Source organism: Chelonia mydas, chromosome 6 (assembly GCF_015237465.2).
Source record: "Chelonia mydas isolate rCheMyd1 chromosome 6, rCheMyd1.pri.v2, whole genome shotgun sequence".
Taxonomy (NCBI): Eukaryota; Metazoa; Chordata; order Testudines; family Cheloniidae; genus Chelonia; species Chelonia mydas.
This window is the reverse complement of record NC_051246.2, coordinates 91,354,011-91,368,557: the sequence shown is the minus strand read 5'-3', so window position 1 is coordinate 91,368,557 and position 14,547 is coordinate 91,354,011. Positions and strand designations below refer to the sequence as shown.

Here is a 14,547-nt window from a genome sequence, read left to right as displayed (position 1 = left end):
ACGTTGAGAACCACTGTTTTAGGGGATGGGACAGAGCCCTGAAGATCAGAGTTGCCTGGAATTCTTCAAAAGTATGTAGTGCCTCATCAGTGCCACTGCTAAATAGATGCTTCCTTCAAATGGGAGGGCCTCAATTATTGCTTGGACCTCCCTTGGGACCCCCAAGGGCTGAAGCGATGACCACCTCTTCATGGATATTGATGTTGCCATTATTTGCACCTCTTATCAGATAGATTTAGTGCAGCCTGTAGAGATGTTTAGCAGTTAACAGGCCATCAGCCATAAGAAATTGTGGTTCCTCCTGATGCTTCTTGGGTAGTTTAGCCATCAAATTGGCTAGCTGTCCAAATTCAAAAAAAAAAATCTTATTGTGGGAGTAGTGTTTGGTAGTTTGCTTCCTTCATTTGTAGGCTTTCAACCAACAAGGTTGATCTTTTGTGGGGTCCTCTCACATGGGTATTTTGGAGGACTTACTGTTTTGCTCTCTCTGATACAGCTTGTACCACAAGAGTGCCAGGTATGGGATGCTAATAAAAATATTCAGAGGCCTGATATCTTCTGTCTGCTTTCCTGAAGTTAGTAGACAGAAGTTGGTGTGTGCCACATCCATCTGGCATGTTACAGTAGACCATTGCTGACTGGTACCGCCAACTTTCCTCAAGTTAGATCAAGTATATCCAAGAGTTTACTTAGTCCTGCCTCAGAGCAGGTGACTTGACTATGACCTAGTCAGATCCCTTCCAGTCTTACATTTCTATGATTCTCTTCTACAGTCTCTGCAGGGTATCAGCCATCTGTTTTATCAGGTCCTAGAAGACAATTAATCCTCCTAGGCTAGTGAAGGTATGTTCACTGCCTCATCAGGGCAGGACAACATTGGAGCTGGGATTTGATGCTCCTGTTCAGGAGAATGCTGTTCTTTTCCATTCTCCTCCTCTTGCCTCCCCAGCAGCCATAGAACTCAATTCACCTGTGGAAGCTGAATCTGTCTCTTCAGTGACAGAGACCTAGCTCTGGATACAGTGGGGAATGCTGGCTTTCAGGAATAGGGCTGAATATCCCCAGGGGATCCAGTATGATCAGGGGAGGAGTGCACATCAAGGATACCAGGACGGGTGCTCCCTATGACTGTTCTTAGCTCCTCTAACTGAATAATATCTAGATTTTCTCCAGGACTTCCCCTGAGCTATCCAGAGGGGAGATGGACTATGAGGGGATGATTTCACAATATATTTTAGGGAAGAGGAGAAGGAGTATACATCCTCTAACAGAAGAATTCTGTCAGAAGTACCCTGCCTATGAACCAGGTAGGTTTGCAAGAGGTCTCTTCCCTAGCCAAACATGGAGGTTCTAAAGTCGGGGGGGGGGGGGTTAATTACCTCCTTGAATCTCTTAACATTGGGTCCAGTACTGGACCCACCAAACAAGGTGATAAATATATAAGTGCCAGATACAGAAGTACACAGTGCTGGGGCTAGTACAAGAGGGAGTACATTCCTAAGCCTTAGATGGTACCACCTGAGCTGCCTTAAATATCAGCACTGAGGTACCATCAAGTGTCTTATCCAACTTGTCAACTGAAGTCAAAACAAGTCATAACTTCTCACCTTCCCTGACACCAGCAGGAGGCCCAACCTGTGTCTGGCATCATCTCTGGAACTGTGCTCCTTCCTGCTTCTACCAGACATCAGCGCTGATGTACTGGTGGACAAATTAGACCTTTCAGAGGAAGCGGCCTGGGAGTGCAGCTCACCAGGGTACTGAGGGAGATTGACAGACCCACACACAGAGGCTTCTCCAAAGATATTCCAGAGTCCGAGGAAGCCTGCACTGACTTCTCCAGCAGGAAAAGCTTCAGCCTCCCCTCATTCACTCACTGTCGGTGTACCTGGAGAAGTAACCACCATGGAACAACATTCCACAATGTGTCCTTCCCTAAGGCACATCGGGCACTGACAACATTCATCGCTGATCGACAGTCACACAAGGGACAGGTTTTAAACCTTGGTGACTTTAGCCTTTGCCATGATCTAAAAGCCCCTATATGGGGTAGACATTAAGAGCGGGGGGGGAGGGGGAGGATTATGCTTAAAATGACAAAAATCCACATTTCTTGTTTTTTTAAAATATACTTGTACCTGTGCCAACTGGCAAAAGGAAACTACTAATTCTCACTCACTAATGAGCTAATCCTAAAATCAAAGGTGAATCATAGACTGCTCAAGAGAAGCAGACAGTGCTGGGGCTCCACGGATAGCAAGAAGGAACTGAGAGATGATAGAGTCCACTTTGCCTGGGGGTAGTTGGGGGAAGGTATCTAGGGACCAGGCATGGCCCAACTGACACTAGCCAAAAAGTATCTGATCAAGTGCATGGGGTGCAGGTGCACCAAAAACGGAATCTGTGTGGACAATCACTCCAAGATTTGCTTTATCAAGGCTTTTCCCCTCCCATAACCATGTCATCAAAATCAGCCACTTCCCCTTCGGGCACATCACCACTAAATACCTACAACTAAAACTTTGAAGCACTCCTTCTCTGCCAGGCCTCTGAATGAAAGATGAGCAGGGCAAGGGTAGGGAGAAGCTCTCTTGATCCTAGAGCTTCAGGTTCAACTGCTTTGGGGAAGGGGTGTGAATCCTACCTGGCTAGTCCTTCCTCGTAGAGGTAGACAACAAGCGGATCATAGGACGTCACCAGTACATACAGGCGCACATCAAATTTGAAGTCTGGAAGAGGATTAGCAGGAATCAGTGACCACAAATACTTCCCAAGAACCTCCAGACTCTGCACCCAGCTGAGGGGGGTGCAGCAGACCCTTCTGAGGGCGATGGAGGTGTAAAATAGACAGCAGAGTCTATCAGCTTCTGCTGACTTGAGATGTTCAGAGCTTCCCCAACAGGGAAGCTCCCTGGGTTTGAGGAATCTTCCCCCCCTCCCCCCAGAGGTAAATCTCTCTAGCACCTTAGAACTATCAAAGCAGGTACGGCAGCCCAAATAGCTACCCATAGGCTGCTGAAACCATCTGGTCAGGAAATTGAGGAAGAAGTCAACTCCTACACACTCACCATCTATGAGCAGGGGGTTGTTGATGTAGCGGGACACCAGGATATTCTCTTCCAGGGAAATCTGGTTTGGCTACAGAACAAGACACAGCATCAGTCCAAAAGTGAGGAAACCCCGAATCCAAGGGCTGACTTTACCAAGAGCCTTTCCATTCTAAAGTCATTCTGTGCCATTACAGCTGCAGCTAGGGAAAAGGCTGGCCGGTATTTAGGGTAATTAGACCCTGATCAGAAGCTTAATCAGGGTGTTATTACATTTCCAAAGAACCTGCCATCCCAGAGATCCCAAAGTGCTTTACACATAATATATAAATTTAAAACCACACATGTGTCCTCCTGAATTGGTCTCAATAGCTCTTTAACCGCTCCACAGTGATTATGCACAACAAGTTAGGGGCTGGAAGTCTCAAATGAGAGTCATTGACTTCCTACTACTCTGATGTTAGGTATATTGACCAAGCACAGGATTAGGGGGCTTACTTTCTTCTCAGGCATCCAGGACTGGCTATTGGTGGAGGCAGATCCAGAACAGAAGGACTAAATCCTGGGCCAAGATCTTAATTTTGAGGGTCTCCAGCATATGGAAGGAGCAGAGCCAAGAGTGGGGGAGATGACCTCCTCACACCTTCAATCTCTGTGGCCAGATCCAGGGCTGTTACCCAGCTACTCACCCTGCCTAGCTAAGATCCCCTTATCCCAGTGTCAGACAGCAGTGATGCTGCTGTACTGACATGGGAGCTCAGGATAGGAAGCTCCATCATAGTTCTATGACAAATACACAACAAAGCCCTGGGCAACCAGATACGCTCTTCAGCATCACAGGCACAGGTCACTGATTGGGAAGGGAAGCTGTGCAACTTGCAGGCAGCAGCAACCTCTTCAGGAGACTTTTACTCTTCACTGTCTGTAAATCCCTTTCTGCCCCTTGCCACTAAAAATGGTTCAGATTGGTTAACAGATTCTTGTCCCAGTTTGTGAAGGAGCCAACTCTAATCCACCTCCCTGTCTTTCACTCACTTGTGTCTGGAGATCCACATTTCCCTTGGCTTGAGCAGGAGCAATCTAGGCTAACTAAAGAGTCAGAGCTCAGGCTCTCTTGGTATGTCTCAAAAATGGCAGCCTGTTTTACTCTGGATCAGAGAAATAGTTGAGGATTTTTATTTTTTTTAAAAAACCACTTTCCATGAATAGATTCTAGAAAACACTCTGTGTGGAGGTCACACTAAGAAAAGTGAAATCTTTGGGCCAAAACAGCTGACATACTACTGGAATAGATATACAAAGAGATCCCAGGAGGGCCCTTTCCTCAGTTCATGGCTACCTGCCCATCACTTGAGCACGCACTCCCTCTCCTTCAAACAAAGAGCAAAGCGGAGTGCAGCTCTGGAAAGAGTTACTTCATGCACTTGGCTAGCTGCTCCCTTATTCCATGGGAAAGGATCCAGGTAGAGGACAGATGAGGCAACCTGGCCCCTTCACTGCAGGGACAGAGGAGGGAGTAAATGAACACAAAGTGACTCAGCAACCAGCTTGGTAGTATGCCAGGAACATTTGCCTGTTAGTCCCTAGGGCTCGGAATCCCCTCAACCCCTCTCAGCTCCAGTTGAGACTCAGTGAGAAACTGATCCTCTGCGCAGCATGCAAAGGGCAAGGCAACTACTACAGCCAGCACACTGTGCTCAGAGCATCAGCCCTCAGAGGCCTGGCACCATTGGCACCATGAATCCCAGAACAAAGGCCTCTCCCTGCCACTGGGGGATTTCATTTTGCTGAAAGTTATTCAACTAATTGGGGCGATCAAACAGCCATGGGAAAAGACAACTCAGGGCCAGTGAAGGCAATGATGAATATGGGATTCAGCTCTCCATGTCAGACAGCCTGGGATCTGCACTCAGCTTTCTGGGAGTCTTCCCCAAGGCAGCCTGCACCATTAGGGAAGCCCAGGATGCAGCTGCACAGCTATTCATGTTGCATCAGAACAGTCTTCTGGTTACTGCTGCATCTGAGACTTAAAAGGTATATGTTGCAGGACATGAATCATGGAAAAACAGGATGCTGTGGGGCATGCCAGCTGCTTGGGGGTGCTGATCACCTACCAGATACATAATGGTGCTGAAACTGACAGCAGTGCCACCTGCTGGTGAGATTACCATGGCACTTGCTAAAGGTGACAGTGGGAGGGGAGGGAATGGAATGCATCATCATCTGGGGAAGGTCAGCATTCTGCTAAACACTTACATTGTTGATCAGGTAGACGCCTCGCCCCCTGGAAGAGGCCACAGGTTTTACTATCCAGGGACCCCTGTCCTTTGAATAAGAACCTAGTCAAGAGAGAGAAACATGAATCCGAAATGTCTTCCAACTTTTTGTAATGGCTGCCAGGGTGTTCCCCACAGGAGGGGCTCTTACAGGGCTTCTAACAGTTCTAGCAAGAATGTGGACAATTCCTTCACTTTTTTCCTGCTTTTCCCTATGGTGTCAGAAAGCCCCAAGTGCCCTCAGTAGGTCTGTTATTGCTTAAGTTGGAAACTGGCTTCTCTTCTCGGTCTGGTATTTCTCCTGGTGCCTCCCCCTAGCATTCCCAGATGTTGGCCAGAGATGCTATGGTGTTGGCCTACAGAAATTCTTAAGGATAAGCTCTCTGATGCTCAGACCCATTAGCCCTCCGGCACTAGGATTTCTTTCTTCTGCAACTAATAATGCTGAAGGGCTCAGCTCTCACACTGAGGCTATGGGGTAAGCAACTTTCCTAAGCCAAAAAAACCTGTTTCAGATAGTGTTATTCTAGCCTCCCTTCCCTCCAATTGTTGTTGTTCACAACACAAGCTGAGTGGTTTCTCTCAGGGGCCCCAAGCACAAAACTGAATAAGCATAATCCCCCACATACACCTACTTACTCCCTGGCTGCTGCTCAGGGGCTGGGCATTGCCAGCCAGTCACTTACTGCAGAACTCCTGGTACTCTGCAGGCAGGATGAAGGTCTGAGGTAAGATGTGGAATGTCTTGAACCCGTGGGTGTACTGCATGCGATTAACATTCTTGTACAACCTGTCTTTCCGAGTCAGTTCATATGACCTGAAATTACAAAAGCAGCAGCTATGTCTTCTCCATGAAGTGTCCCTCAGCAACACACAACAGTGTCCTAACACTGAGAGTTTAGTTATTAGGGCTCTCAGCTCTGCCAGAGAAACTGCAGTCCCAACCTGCAGCATCCCCTTCTATTCCAGTCCAGGGTCTCCCTTTAGCTTTGCCAATACCCCTCAATCCTCATCTGCAGCAACTCATGCTATTCCTGTCATAGGCCTCCCAAGGCAGAGACTGACCAGAACTGCCATTTTAGTGACATGGACAAACAACCCACCCAACCCCTTTCAATTGTATATCAAATAAAATGACACCCCCCAATACCTGGGCTAGAAAGGCAAGTACTGTCTTCTTATTGCCAGATAGGAATGAGAGAATGTGTGGCTCAGTCCTGATGCTCTGGGACCTGTGTATTACCCACCCCACACGTTATTTAGAGACATTGATCTTCAGTCCCCTCCAGACACAAGAGCTTTGCTGAACAAATTCACTAACCTGGGGAAGTGGTTGACTTTCTGAATATCTGAGAGGGTGCGCAGCAGGTAGGGCTTCAGGTGGGATCCTGTCCACATGAGGTTATAATCACTGCTGTTGGGGTGTACCTGGGGATGGGACAAAGCCCAGGAGCAGATGAGCCAGACCATACCACCACTAGTAATAAGCACTCTGCCCTCTACTTTGAGGGACCTGGGAAGTTTCTAGCTTAAGAGTCCCATCTACCCACTCATGGATTGGTCCCACTACAGTTTGAAATATTCCTACCCCAAGATGTTGCAGTGTTGCTAGGAGCTATTAAGTCACATCCCAACGCTAGATACAGCTGTTGGGAAAAAGCTATTTTCATAGGCAGTCTAAATCCATTTTTAAAGCGTTCTGAAGTCCCTCAACAATCCTGGGAGATTGAACCTTAATCCATGTCTTAAACAAAAGAACTCAACATTCACAGGTACCTGCTGAAATATCCTGGACTGTACACAGGGTGCTGATATGGAACCTGATAGATGCTAGAGAATGATAAGCATTATAAGGCACCACCACACATGCTCCTGCCTGCTATCTTAGGGTATGAAGTGAGGCTCCAAAAGGAAAAAAAATATCAACCTGTATTCTTCCAGCTAAGAATGCTTCAAAAACTGGGTTTACAATGAGAGAACAAAGAGCACTGCTGCAGAATGGTAGAATTGTGCAGCGCTCCCTGATAAACTGGCTGAAGTTTAAAAGCACCACAGGCCCAGGATCACGTGCTATATCCGGTTTGGAAAGAAGCCCAGAATTTCAACCTTTGCAGCATGTGTCCAAACTCAGTGGCTCTCAATATCCTTGAGATCTGATGCACACACCTCATGGAATCCATGGGCAGCCAGCATGCTGCGCACCAGGCGGCTGTCTGTTTTCACAATCTTATAGGACAAGCGGTAACGCTCTGTGAAGGCAAGAGATGGAGTTAGTGACAGCATCTGAGGTACCAACAGCCTGAGTATCGAATAATAGCAAAGCAAGATACATGAACCCTGCACCGCTTCAAGATGGAGAAGAGTGCCATTGCACTTTGCACACTGCAGTTATAAATTTTATTAAAGCTAATGTTTAAAAGCAAATTTACACAAATTAAGAGGGAAGGTACTGTACACCTGGGGCCAGGCTCAAGTTATGAGGGATTACAAGTATTGGTTACAAGGTTCACAGGATACATACACAGTACATAACCAGCACAGACCCAGATTGGAGTGCGGGAGTTTTTAAAGTGTCAGTGGATAAGTGACAGGTTTCAGAGTAACAGCCATGTTAGTCTGTATTCGCAAAAAGAAAAGGAGTACTTGTGGCACCTTAGAGACTAACCAATTTATTTGAGCATGAGCTTTTGTGAGCTACAGCTCACTTCATCGGATGCATACTGTGGAAACTGCAGAAGACATTATATACACAGAGACCATGAAACAATACCTCCTCCCACCCCACTCTCCTGCTGGTAATAGCTTATCTAAAGTGATCATCAAGTTGGGCCATTTCCAGCACAAATCCAGGTTCTCACCCTCTGCCCCCCCCCTCCCCCCCACAAACTCACTCTCCTGCTGGTAATAGCCCATCCAAAGTGACCACTCTCTTCACAATGTGTATGATAATCAAGGTGGGTAATAGGCTATTACCAGCAGGAGAGTGAGTTTGTGCGTGTGGTTTTTGGAGGGGGGTGAGGGAACCTGGATTTGTGCAGGAAATGGCCCACCTTGATAAGGGGGGGGGGGGCGGAGGGTGAGAAAACCTGGATTTGTGCTGGAAATGGCCCAACTTGATGATCACTTTAGATAAGCTATTACCAGCAGGAGAGTGGGGTGGGAGGAGGTATTGTTTCATGGTCTCTGTGTATATAATGTCTTCTGCAGTTTCCACAGTATGCATCCGATGAAGTGAGCTGTAGCTCACAAAAGCTCATGCTCAAATAAATTGGTTAGTCTCTAAGGTGCCACAAGTACTCCTTTTCTTTTTAGTGGATAAGTGGTCTCAGGTACACCACCCACAGAATGTATTTAGAGTCCAAGTCAATACTGGTGGAGTGAATAAGTACATGGGTGGGGTGCATCCCTTGGTTCATCAGGGGAGGAAGCGGGTTATTTCCCTGACTGGCATTCTTGATTACTTGACCTGGTACTGACGATGTCCCATGATGTGCTCCGTGTACATGTCTCTGGACCACCTGATGGTGTTGGACATCATAAGCCAGCGGGGTATATTTCAGCACCTTCCGAGCCCAGACCTCATAGAAGGTGGGTCACTTGTTTTCAAATGGCACCATTACGTCCACCATGAGGACCGCCTTCTTTTCTGCATCATCATGACTATGTCAGGTCACAGTTGGCTGTCTGTTCTGGGGATGGCAGAGTTGATGGTGATCTTCCCCAGGGACGGCTGAATGACTTTCATCAGCCGGTTCTGGATGATGTAACAGTGCCACCAGGCTCCGGAGTGGTGCTGGCATCCACACAGGATGTTAGGTAGAGTCTTGGAGTAGCACTTTGCAACCTGCAGTTATACTACATCCCTGATGAGTCTCTAGATGCAATAGCACTTGGCAAAGCACAGGGTTACACAAGATCCCTGTGCAACTCTGAGTAGAACAGCACACAGTGATGCAGCAGTGGATTATACCAATCCCTCAGTGGTCAAATTTCTGCCTTTAGTCAGTCCAGTCTCTTATGGCCTGAGATACCATCTGTTCACAGACTTTTCAGATATTTGATTCTGAACAAACCCCTGATTTCTTTACAGGTCTCTTCATGGGCTCTTTCGCAACACTCCAGAGTGTTATCCTAATATCTTCTGCACACCTCAAAACAAGTCCATGCAGCCAAGACTGTTTGGTTCATGCCACAGGCCCCACATTAACATGCACAGCTGTGGATGTGGCACCGGTCCCAGAACTTGAATGCTCACACCATAGCAGTGATCTAATGCCCACACTACACAGTCATCTAATGAATGAGACATGAGCAAAGGGAGCAGCATTGGACTTTGAGTCTGTACAAATGCAAGGAGCAGGAGGACTGGGGTGAGTAAAACAGTACAAAGTTTGAGAGAGAGAAAAAAAATCAGTATCCACAGCGAATCACAGAACCAAGAGCAGTAAGCAGCATTGGAAGTATCAGAAATAAAGAACTAACAATTAAAAGATTAGTGGATAGAGGAGACAACAATGTAATTTGTGTGGACCTATTAATTTAAGGGAGTTCAGCAACAAAAGAAATCATCATGGGGCTGGAATAATGGATTGACAAACCAACATACAGCAGAATTAGCATGAGGCTGAGGAATTGCATAGGTTAGTTCAAGCTAGAAACAAGGAAGCAAACCAAGTGCAGAAAAGTAGATTGAATCTCAGGGAACTTGTTCATACTGCTGAGAACTGGTCTCCAGAGGGCAGGGGTAGGTGCCTCACCACTCAAAACATTTAAACCTGGACTGGACAAAACCCTTGAGAACAAGCCAGGTTGGACTAGTCTTGTCTATGTCCAGTTTCTATGAAACAAACAGGACACCACACCACTATAAGGTCCTCAGAGTAAGAGCAACCCCACCTTCCAGCATACAAGCACTGATCTCGGACACAGATTACATGGGCCTAAAGTTCTCCCCGCACAGGTTATCTATCCTACCTAAAAGGGCCATAGGCATTCCTGCCTGGGCTGGACATAAGCAATTAGAGCATCAATCTATCAATAGGAGGGGGAAAGTGTCTGCATCTTAGTGAAAGAAGCCAAGGGGAATTCAGCTTTTTCCTAATTCTCTACATACAACCTGAGTCTTGGCAATAGAAATGCTCCCAGCACCCAATGCAAGGATATCAACTCTTGCAATTCCTGACCATTTACAAGGGCTCTACCTTTCTACGTGATTTTTTACTCTCCCTAGCTGAAGCTAAAATGCTTTGGTTTCCCAGCCCCAATATCACAAGAGATTGGACTTCCTTTTGTTTACATCTACTTCTCTGCTAATAGTCTTGATAATGGAGATGGACCAAGAAGTTAGTAGGGTTTGTTATGGTCAATGCTGCAGTTAGGCCAGCAAGGGGCACTTGCATAATTTCTGATGTGTCCCACTAAAACTGCCCAGGTTTGTGTGTTTTTAACTTCTTGACTATGCAGTCATGAATTACCATCTAGGTGGGCAAACTTTTTGGCCCCAGGGCCACATCTGGGTGGGGAAATTGCATGCAGGCATGAATGAAGGGTTGGGGTGCAGGAGGGAGGGAGTGCAGTATGCAGGAAGGGGCTCAGGGCAAGGGGTTGGTGCGCAGGAGGGGTGCAGTGTGTGCAAGGGGCTCAGGGCAAGGGGTTGGGGTATGGGATGCAGGCTCTAGCCTGGCGCTGCTTACCTTGAGCAGCTCCAGGGTGGCAGTGGGACTGAAAGGGGTGGGGTGCACAGAGGGCTGCACCCGCTGACCTTGCCGCGGGTACCTCCCCTGAAGTGCCCATTGGCCATGGTTCCCCGTTCCCAGCCAATGGGGACTGCAGGGGGGCAGTGCCTGCAGGCAAGGGCTGTGCATGAGGCCTTCTAACCCCGCTCTTAGGGGCTGCAAGGAGATGGTGCTGGCCACTTCCAGCAGTGACGTGTGGCCAGTGCAGGCAGGAAGCCTGCCTTGGCGCCACAGGGGTGGCAATCCCGTGGGTCGTAGTTTGCCCACCCCGATCTAGATTCTAATACAAACACAGGTCAATGAACCATTTAGAAGCAACTAGGTCCAGTCCAGAACCAAGTCAGTCTCATTCAAGGGAGAACAGCCACTCTCCTCAACTCAGCCCTCTAGTTGCAGAATGTTTTCCAAACAGGTGGCTCCCAGCACTGGCTTGAGCAACAAGAAAAAAAATTGTGACCAATCCCAAAACATGGCCAATCCAGACAACCCCTCCTGACATCTCCTTTCCCACCTCAGAAAGGAGGAAGGCACCTGCTTGGAGGTTGCCCAGCCCCTCTCCTCACTGCAGCAGGCCTAGAGTTGGCACAGCTCACTGCACCCACCTCCAATCAGGCGGATGTAACTGTCCTTGGTCAGAATGGCTTCTGCATGAAATACCAGTATGGGGATCCTCCTGCAGCCACCAGTCCACATGATGCATGGGTGATCCCTGCAACAGAGAGATGGTTAACAACATGAGAGCAGCTGAGCCTCATGCATACACAGTGGATTACTCACTATGAAGGGGTCCTCGTTAGTCCCCCCCCATAGCAGTGTCATACAGTCCCAGGCTTGCACACCAGCCTGCAAGTGTGATATGCTTAAAGTACGAGTAAATCCTAACCCAAAGCCACCTTTTTTGTGTCAGTCCAATCCAGAACAAAGCAGGTCTCATTCAAGGAAGAACAGTCACCCTCCACAACACAGGCCTCTAGGTGTGGGATTTTTCCAGACAGCATTGGCTTGACCAAGAACAAGAAAGAACTGTCACCAATCCCAAAACATGGCCAATCCAGACAACCGCTCCTGAAATCTCTACTTTCCTTCCTTCATTTTACCTTTGGCTTTTATATTTAATTTATATAACTGGTTAAGTAACTTGCATGACTTCGAGAAGAGCCTCACACTTCTCTGCTAAAGGTCTCAGGAATCACATCTCTACACAAAGCAAGATCCATACCCAAGAACAGAGGAATACAGCAAGCACCATATCCACATTCCTAGCCCCACTGACCCAAGCAAAGCAGGAGCCATTCTGCAATATAAGGATTGCATACCAGTTCACTGCTGCCTGGCTTCAGATATGTACTCCCAAGGGTGCTATGTGGCCACTGTGCTGGCATCCTGGGCTCAGAAATTAAACAAGCAACAAGAATCACACATTGTTCTACACATCAGGTGACGCTATCGGCACCTTTTCTTTTTAACTTATGTCAAAGACAGTAGAATTGCAGCCCAGAATTCCACAGGGTTGTCCATGGCCACTCGGCCACCTATGGAGGCTACAGGTGCCAGAATCCAATAATCTATTTTGAGCCAAGCAGCCACGCCACACTGCATACTGGGATCAGCAGCCCCTATTAAGAGGGGAGAACAGTTGCAATCTGTTCAATTTGATCCCAGTTCAGTCCAACCCTTAGCTAGGTAGTTTGGGTATAGCCCCTTTTGCACCTCAGTCTTGCTTCCTCTTTGGTTTTGCAGATTTTTTAAAAGTTATTTTTTGTTAAGGTACCTAAACACAGAATACTACAAGATAAGCCTGGCAACAACTCAGTGGTTTGAGCATTGGCCTACTAAACCCAGGGTTGTGAGTTCAGTCCTTGAGGTGAGCCTGGTCCTTGAGGTGGGGATCGGTCCTGCTTTGAGGGGGTTGGACTAGATGACCTCCTGAGGTCCCTTCCAACCCTGATATTCTATGAAACAGGAATGGAAACAGAAACTGTATTGTACCAAACAGAAACTTGAAGATTGGCTAAACTGACCGTGCCCTGTTGTTGCCTAGCACGGGCCACATCTCACTATGCAGTGTCAACATGACATTGCCTTAAAGCCCCAGACTATCAGTGCAAACACACTGAAGTTTGTATGTGTTCAAAGGCTCAGCACCAGGATGGAGCACCTTCTCTATCAGCAGATCAGTGGCCTGCTTTACCTGCACTGAGGTAGCCAGTTCCATAACATGGAAGAGAAAAGCCTGCAGCTAGAGTTGACAGTCTGGTGAATGTGTCTGTACAACTTATGAATCCTGGTTGATACAGTACTGAAGTTGTAAAACTACTTTATCACAGAATGCTCCTCTATGCATATCAAGCATGGACTGACAACCTATAGAATGTCCACACCAGACTAAGGACAATGGAGAGTACTTAACTTTAAACAAGTGTACTCTGACCAGACAGATATACTCAGCAGGTTAGCTGGAGCTGGGAGAACATAATTCCCCAACTTGTCTGCAAGGAGTGGGAAAGTAGAGAGGAAAACTTGTGTTTTAGAATCCTGTACACAGTGTCTGCATTTAACATGTTATACGTACTACATGTGCCTTGAAGAGGTAAGCTGTGGGCCCAGAACACCCACCCAACTGGAATTCTGAAAGGTGGTAAGTCTGAGGGGTCCGCACTGAGCTTAGGGGCTGGGCAAGGAACCACCTGACTGCACCTCTCAGGCAGGAGTGCTAGAAAGAAGATCTGCACCCCAAGAGTGTGCCCAGAGATCCTAAGACAGTGGCAATGGCTGGTCTCCGTTCAGAGAGAGTAATTAAAATATTCAGGGATTCAGCAGTCTGGTGGGTGGCCAAGAGGGGGCACGCCTCTGGAGCTGTGACAAGACTTTAAGCAGCTGAAGAGAAATGCAGCACAAACTATTGAAAGCTGTTGTGTAAATATAAAAGCACAGAAGGCAAAATTTATCATCCTGTCTAGGTGGATAAAGCTCAGAGTCCTTATAACTCACTGCCAAGGAAAATCAAACATGAATAGTTACAGAAAAAAGACCCTGGGAAGGGGTAGGACATCTTTTAGATCTACATGGATTATTCAGAAGAGAAAAAGACACATACAGAAGGGCAGACATGCAGATATGTAAAATTTTTGGCATTATCGGTAGCTTCTTCAGACACATGCCAGAGGGATGTTGGTCAGCCAAAACAAACAACATTTATATTAGGTGAGGCTACAGTCCAGGGTCTGAGCTGACAAGGCTGCAGCACATACCAGCTAGTTTGCTAGGCCTGCATCATCAAACTGTGTGCTCGGAGACATTGAAAGTTCCAGGGGCAAGGCTGCATTAGGAAGTGCTTACCCTTGGTCACCGTAGAACTCATTCCACGGTACATGATGACTCAGTGTATTGGGTAGGATATAGAGCCTCCCACCTCCAATCCTTGCTTCAAATCCCACCCAGGTGGATAGTGGAACCCAAAGATCTATTCAGCCAATATGCAGTGTTATT

At 47.3% G+C, this 14,547-nt stretch overlaps 1 protein-coding gene across 23 annotated transcripts in view; it reads right to left on the bottom strand.

The window, feature by feature from the left end:
- Nucleotides 1-14,547, bottom strand: part of TTLL5 (tubulin tyrosine ligase like 5) — a 215,091-nt gene that overhangs the window by 195,920 nt on the left and 4,624 nt on the right. For 22 of the 23 annotated variants that reach the window (XR_005225559.2, XM_037900712.2, XM_043549810.1 and 19 more), the window contains exons 3-9: nucleotides 11,661-11,767; nucleotides 7,490-7,572; nucleotides 6,645-6,751; nucleotides 6,010-6,140; nucleotides 5,304-5,386; nucleotides 3,069-3,138; nucleotides 2,645-2,729 (exon numbers count right to left, since the gene is read on the bottom strand). Coding sequence is in view for 22 of the 23 variants with exons in the window: in XM_037900712.2 (XP_037756640.1) it covers nucleotides 2,645-2,729; nucleotides 3,069-3,138; nucleotides 5,304-5,386; nucleotides 6,010-6,140; nucleotides 6,645-6,751; nucleotides 7,490-7,572; nucleotides 11,661-11,767 (666 nt within the window). In the remaining variant the exon portion in view is untranslated. The remainder of the gene's footprint in view (nucleotides 1-2,644; nucleotides 2,730-3,068; nucleotides 3,139-5,303; nucleotides 5,387-6,009; nucleotides 6,141-6,644; nucleotides 6,752-7,489; nucleotides 7,573-11,660; nucleotides 11,768-14,547) is intronic. The other variant, XM_037900719.2, reaches the window with a different exon arrangement.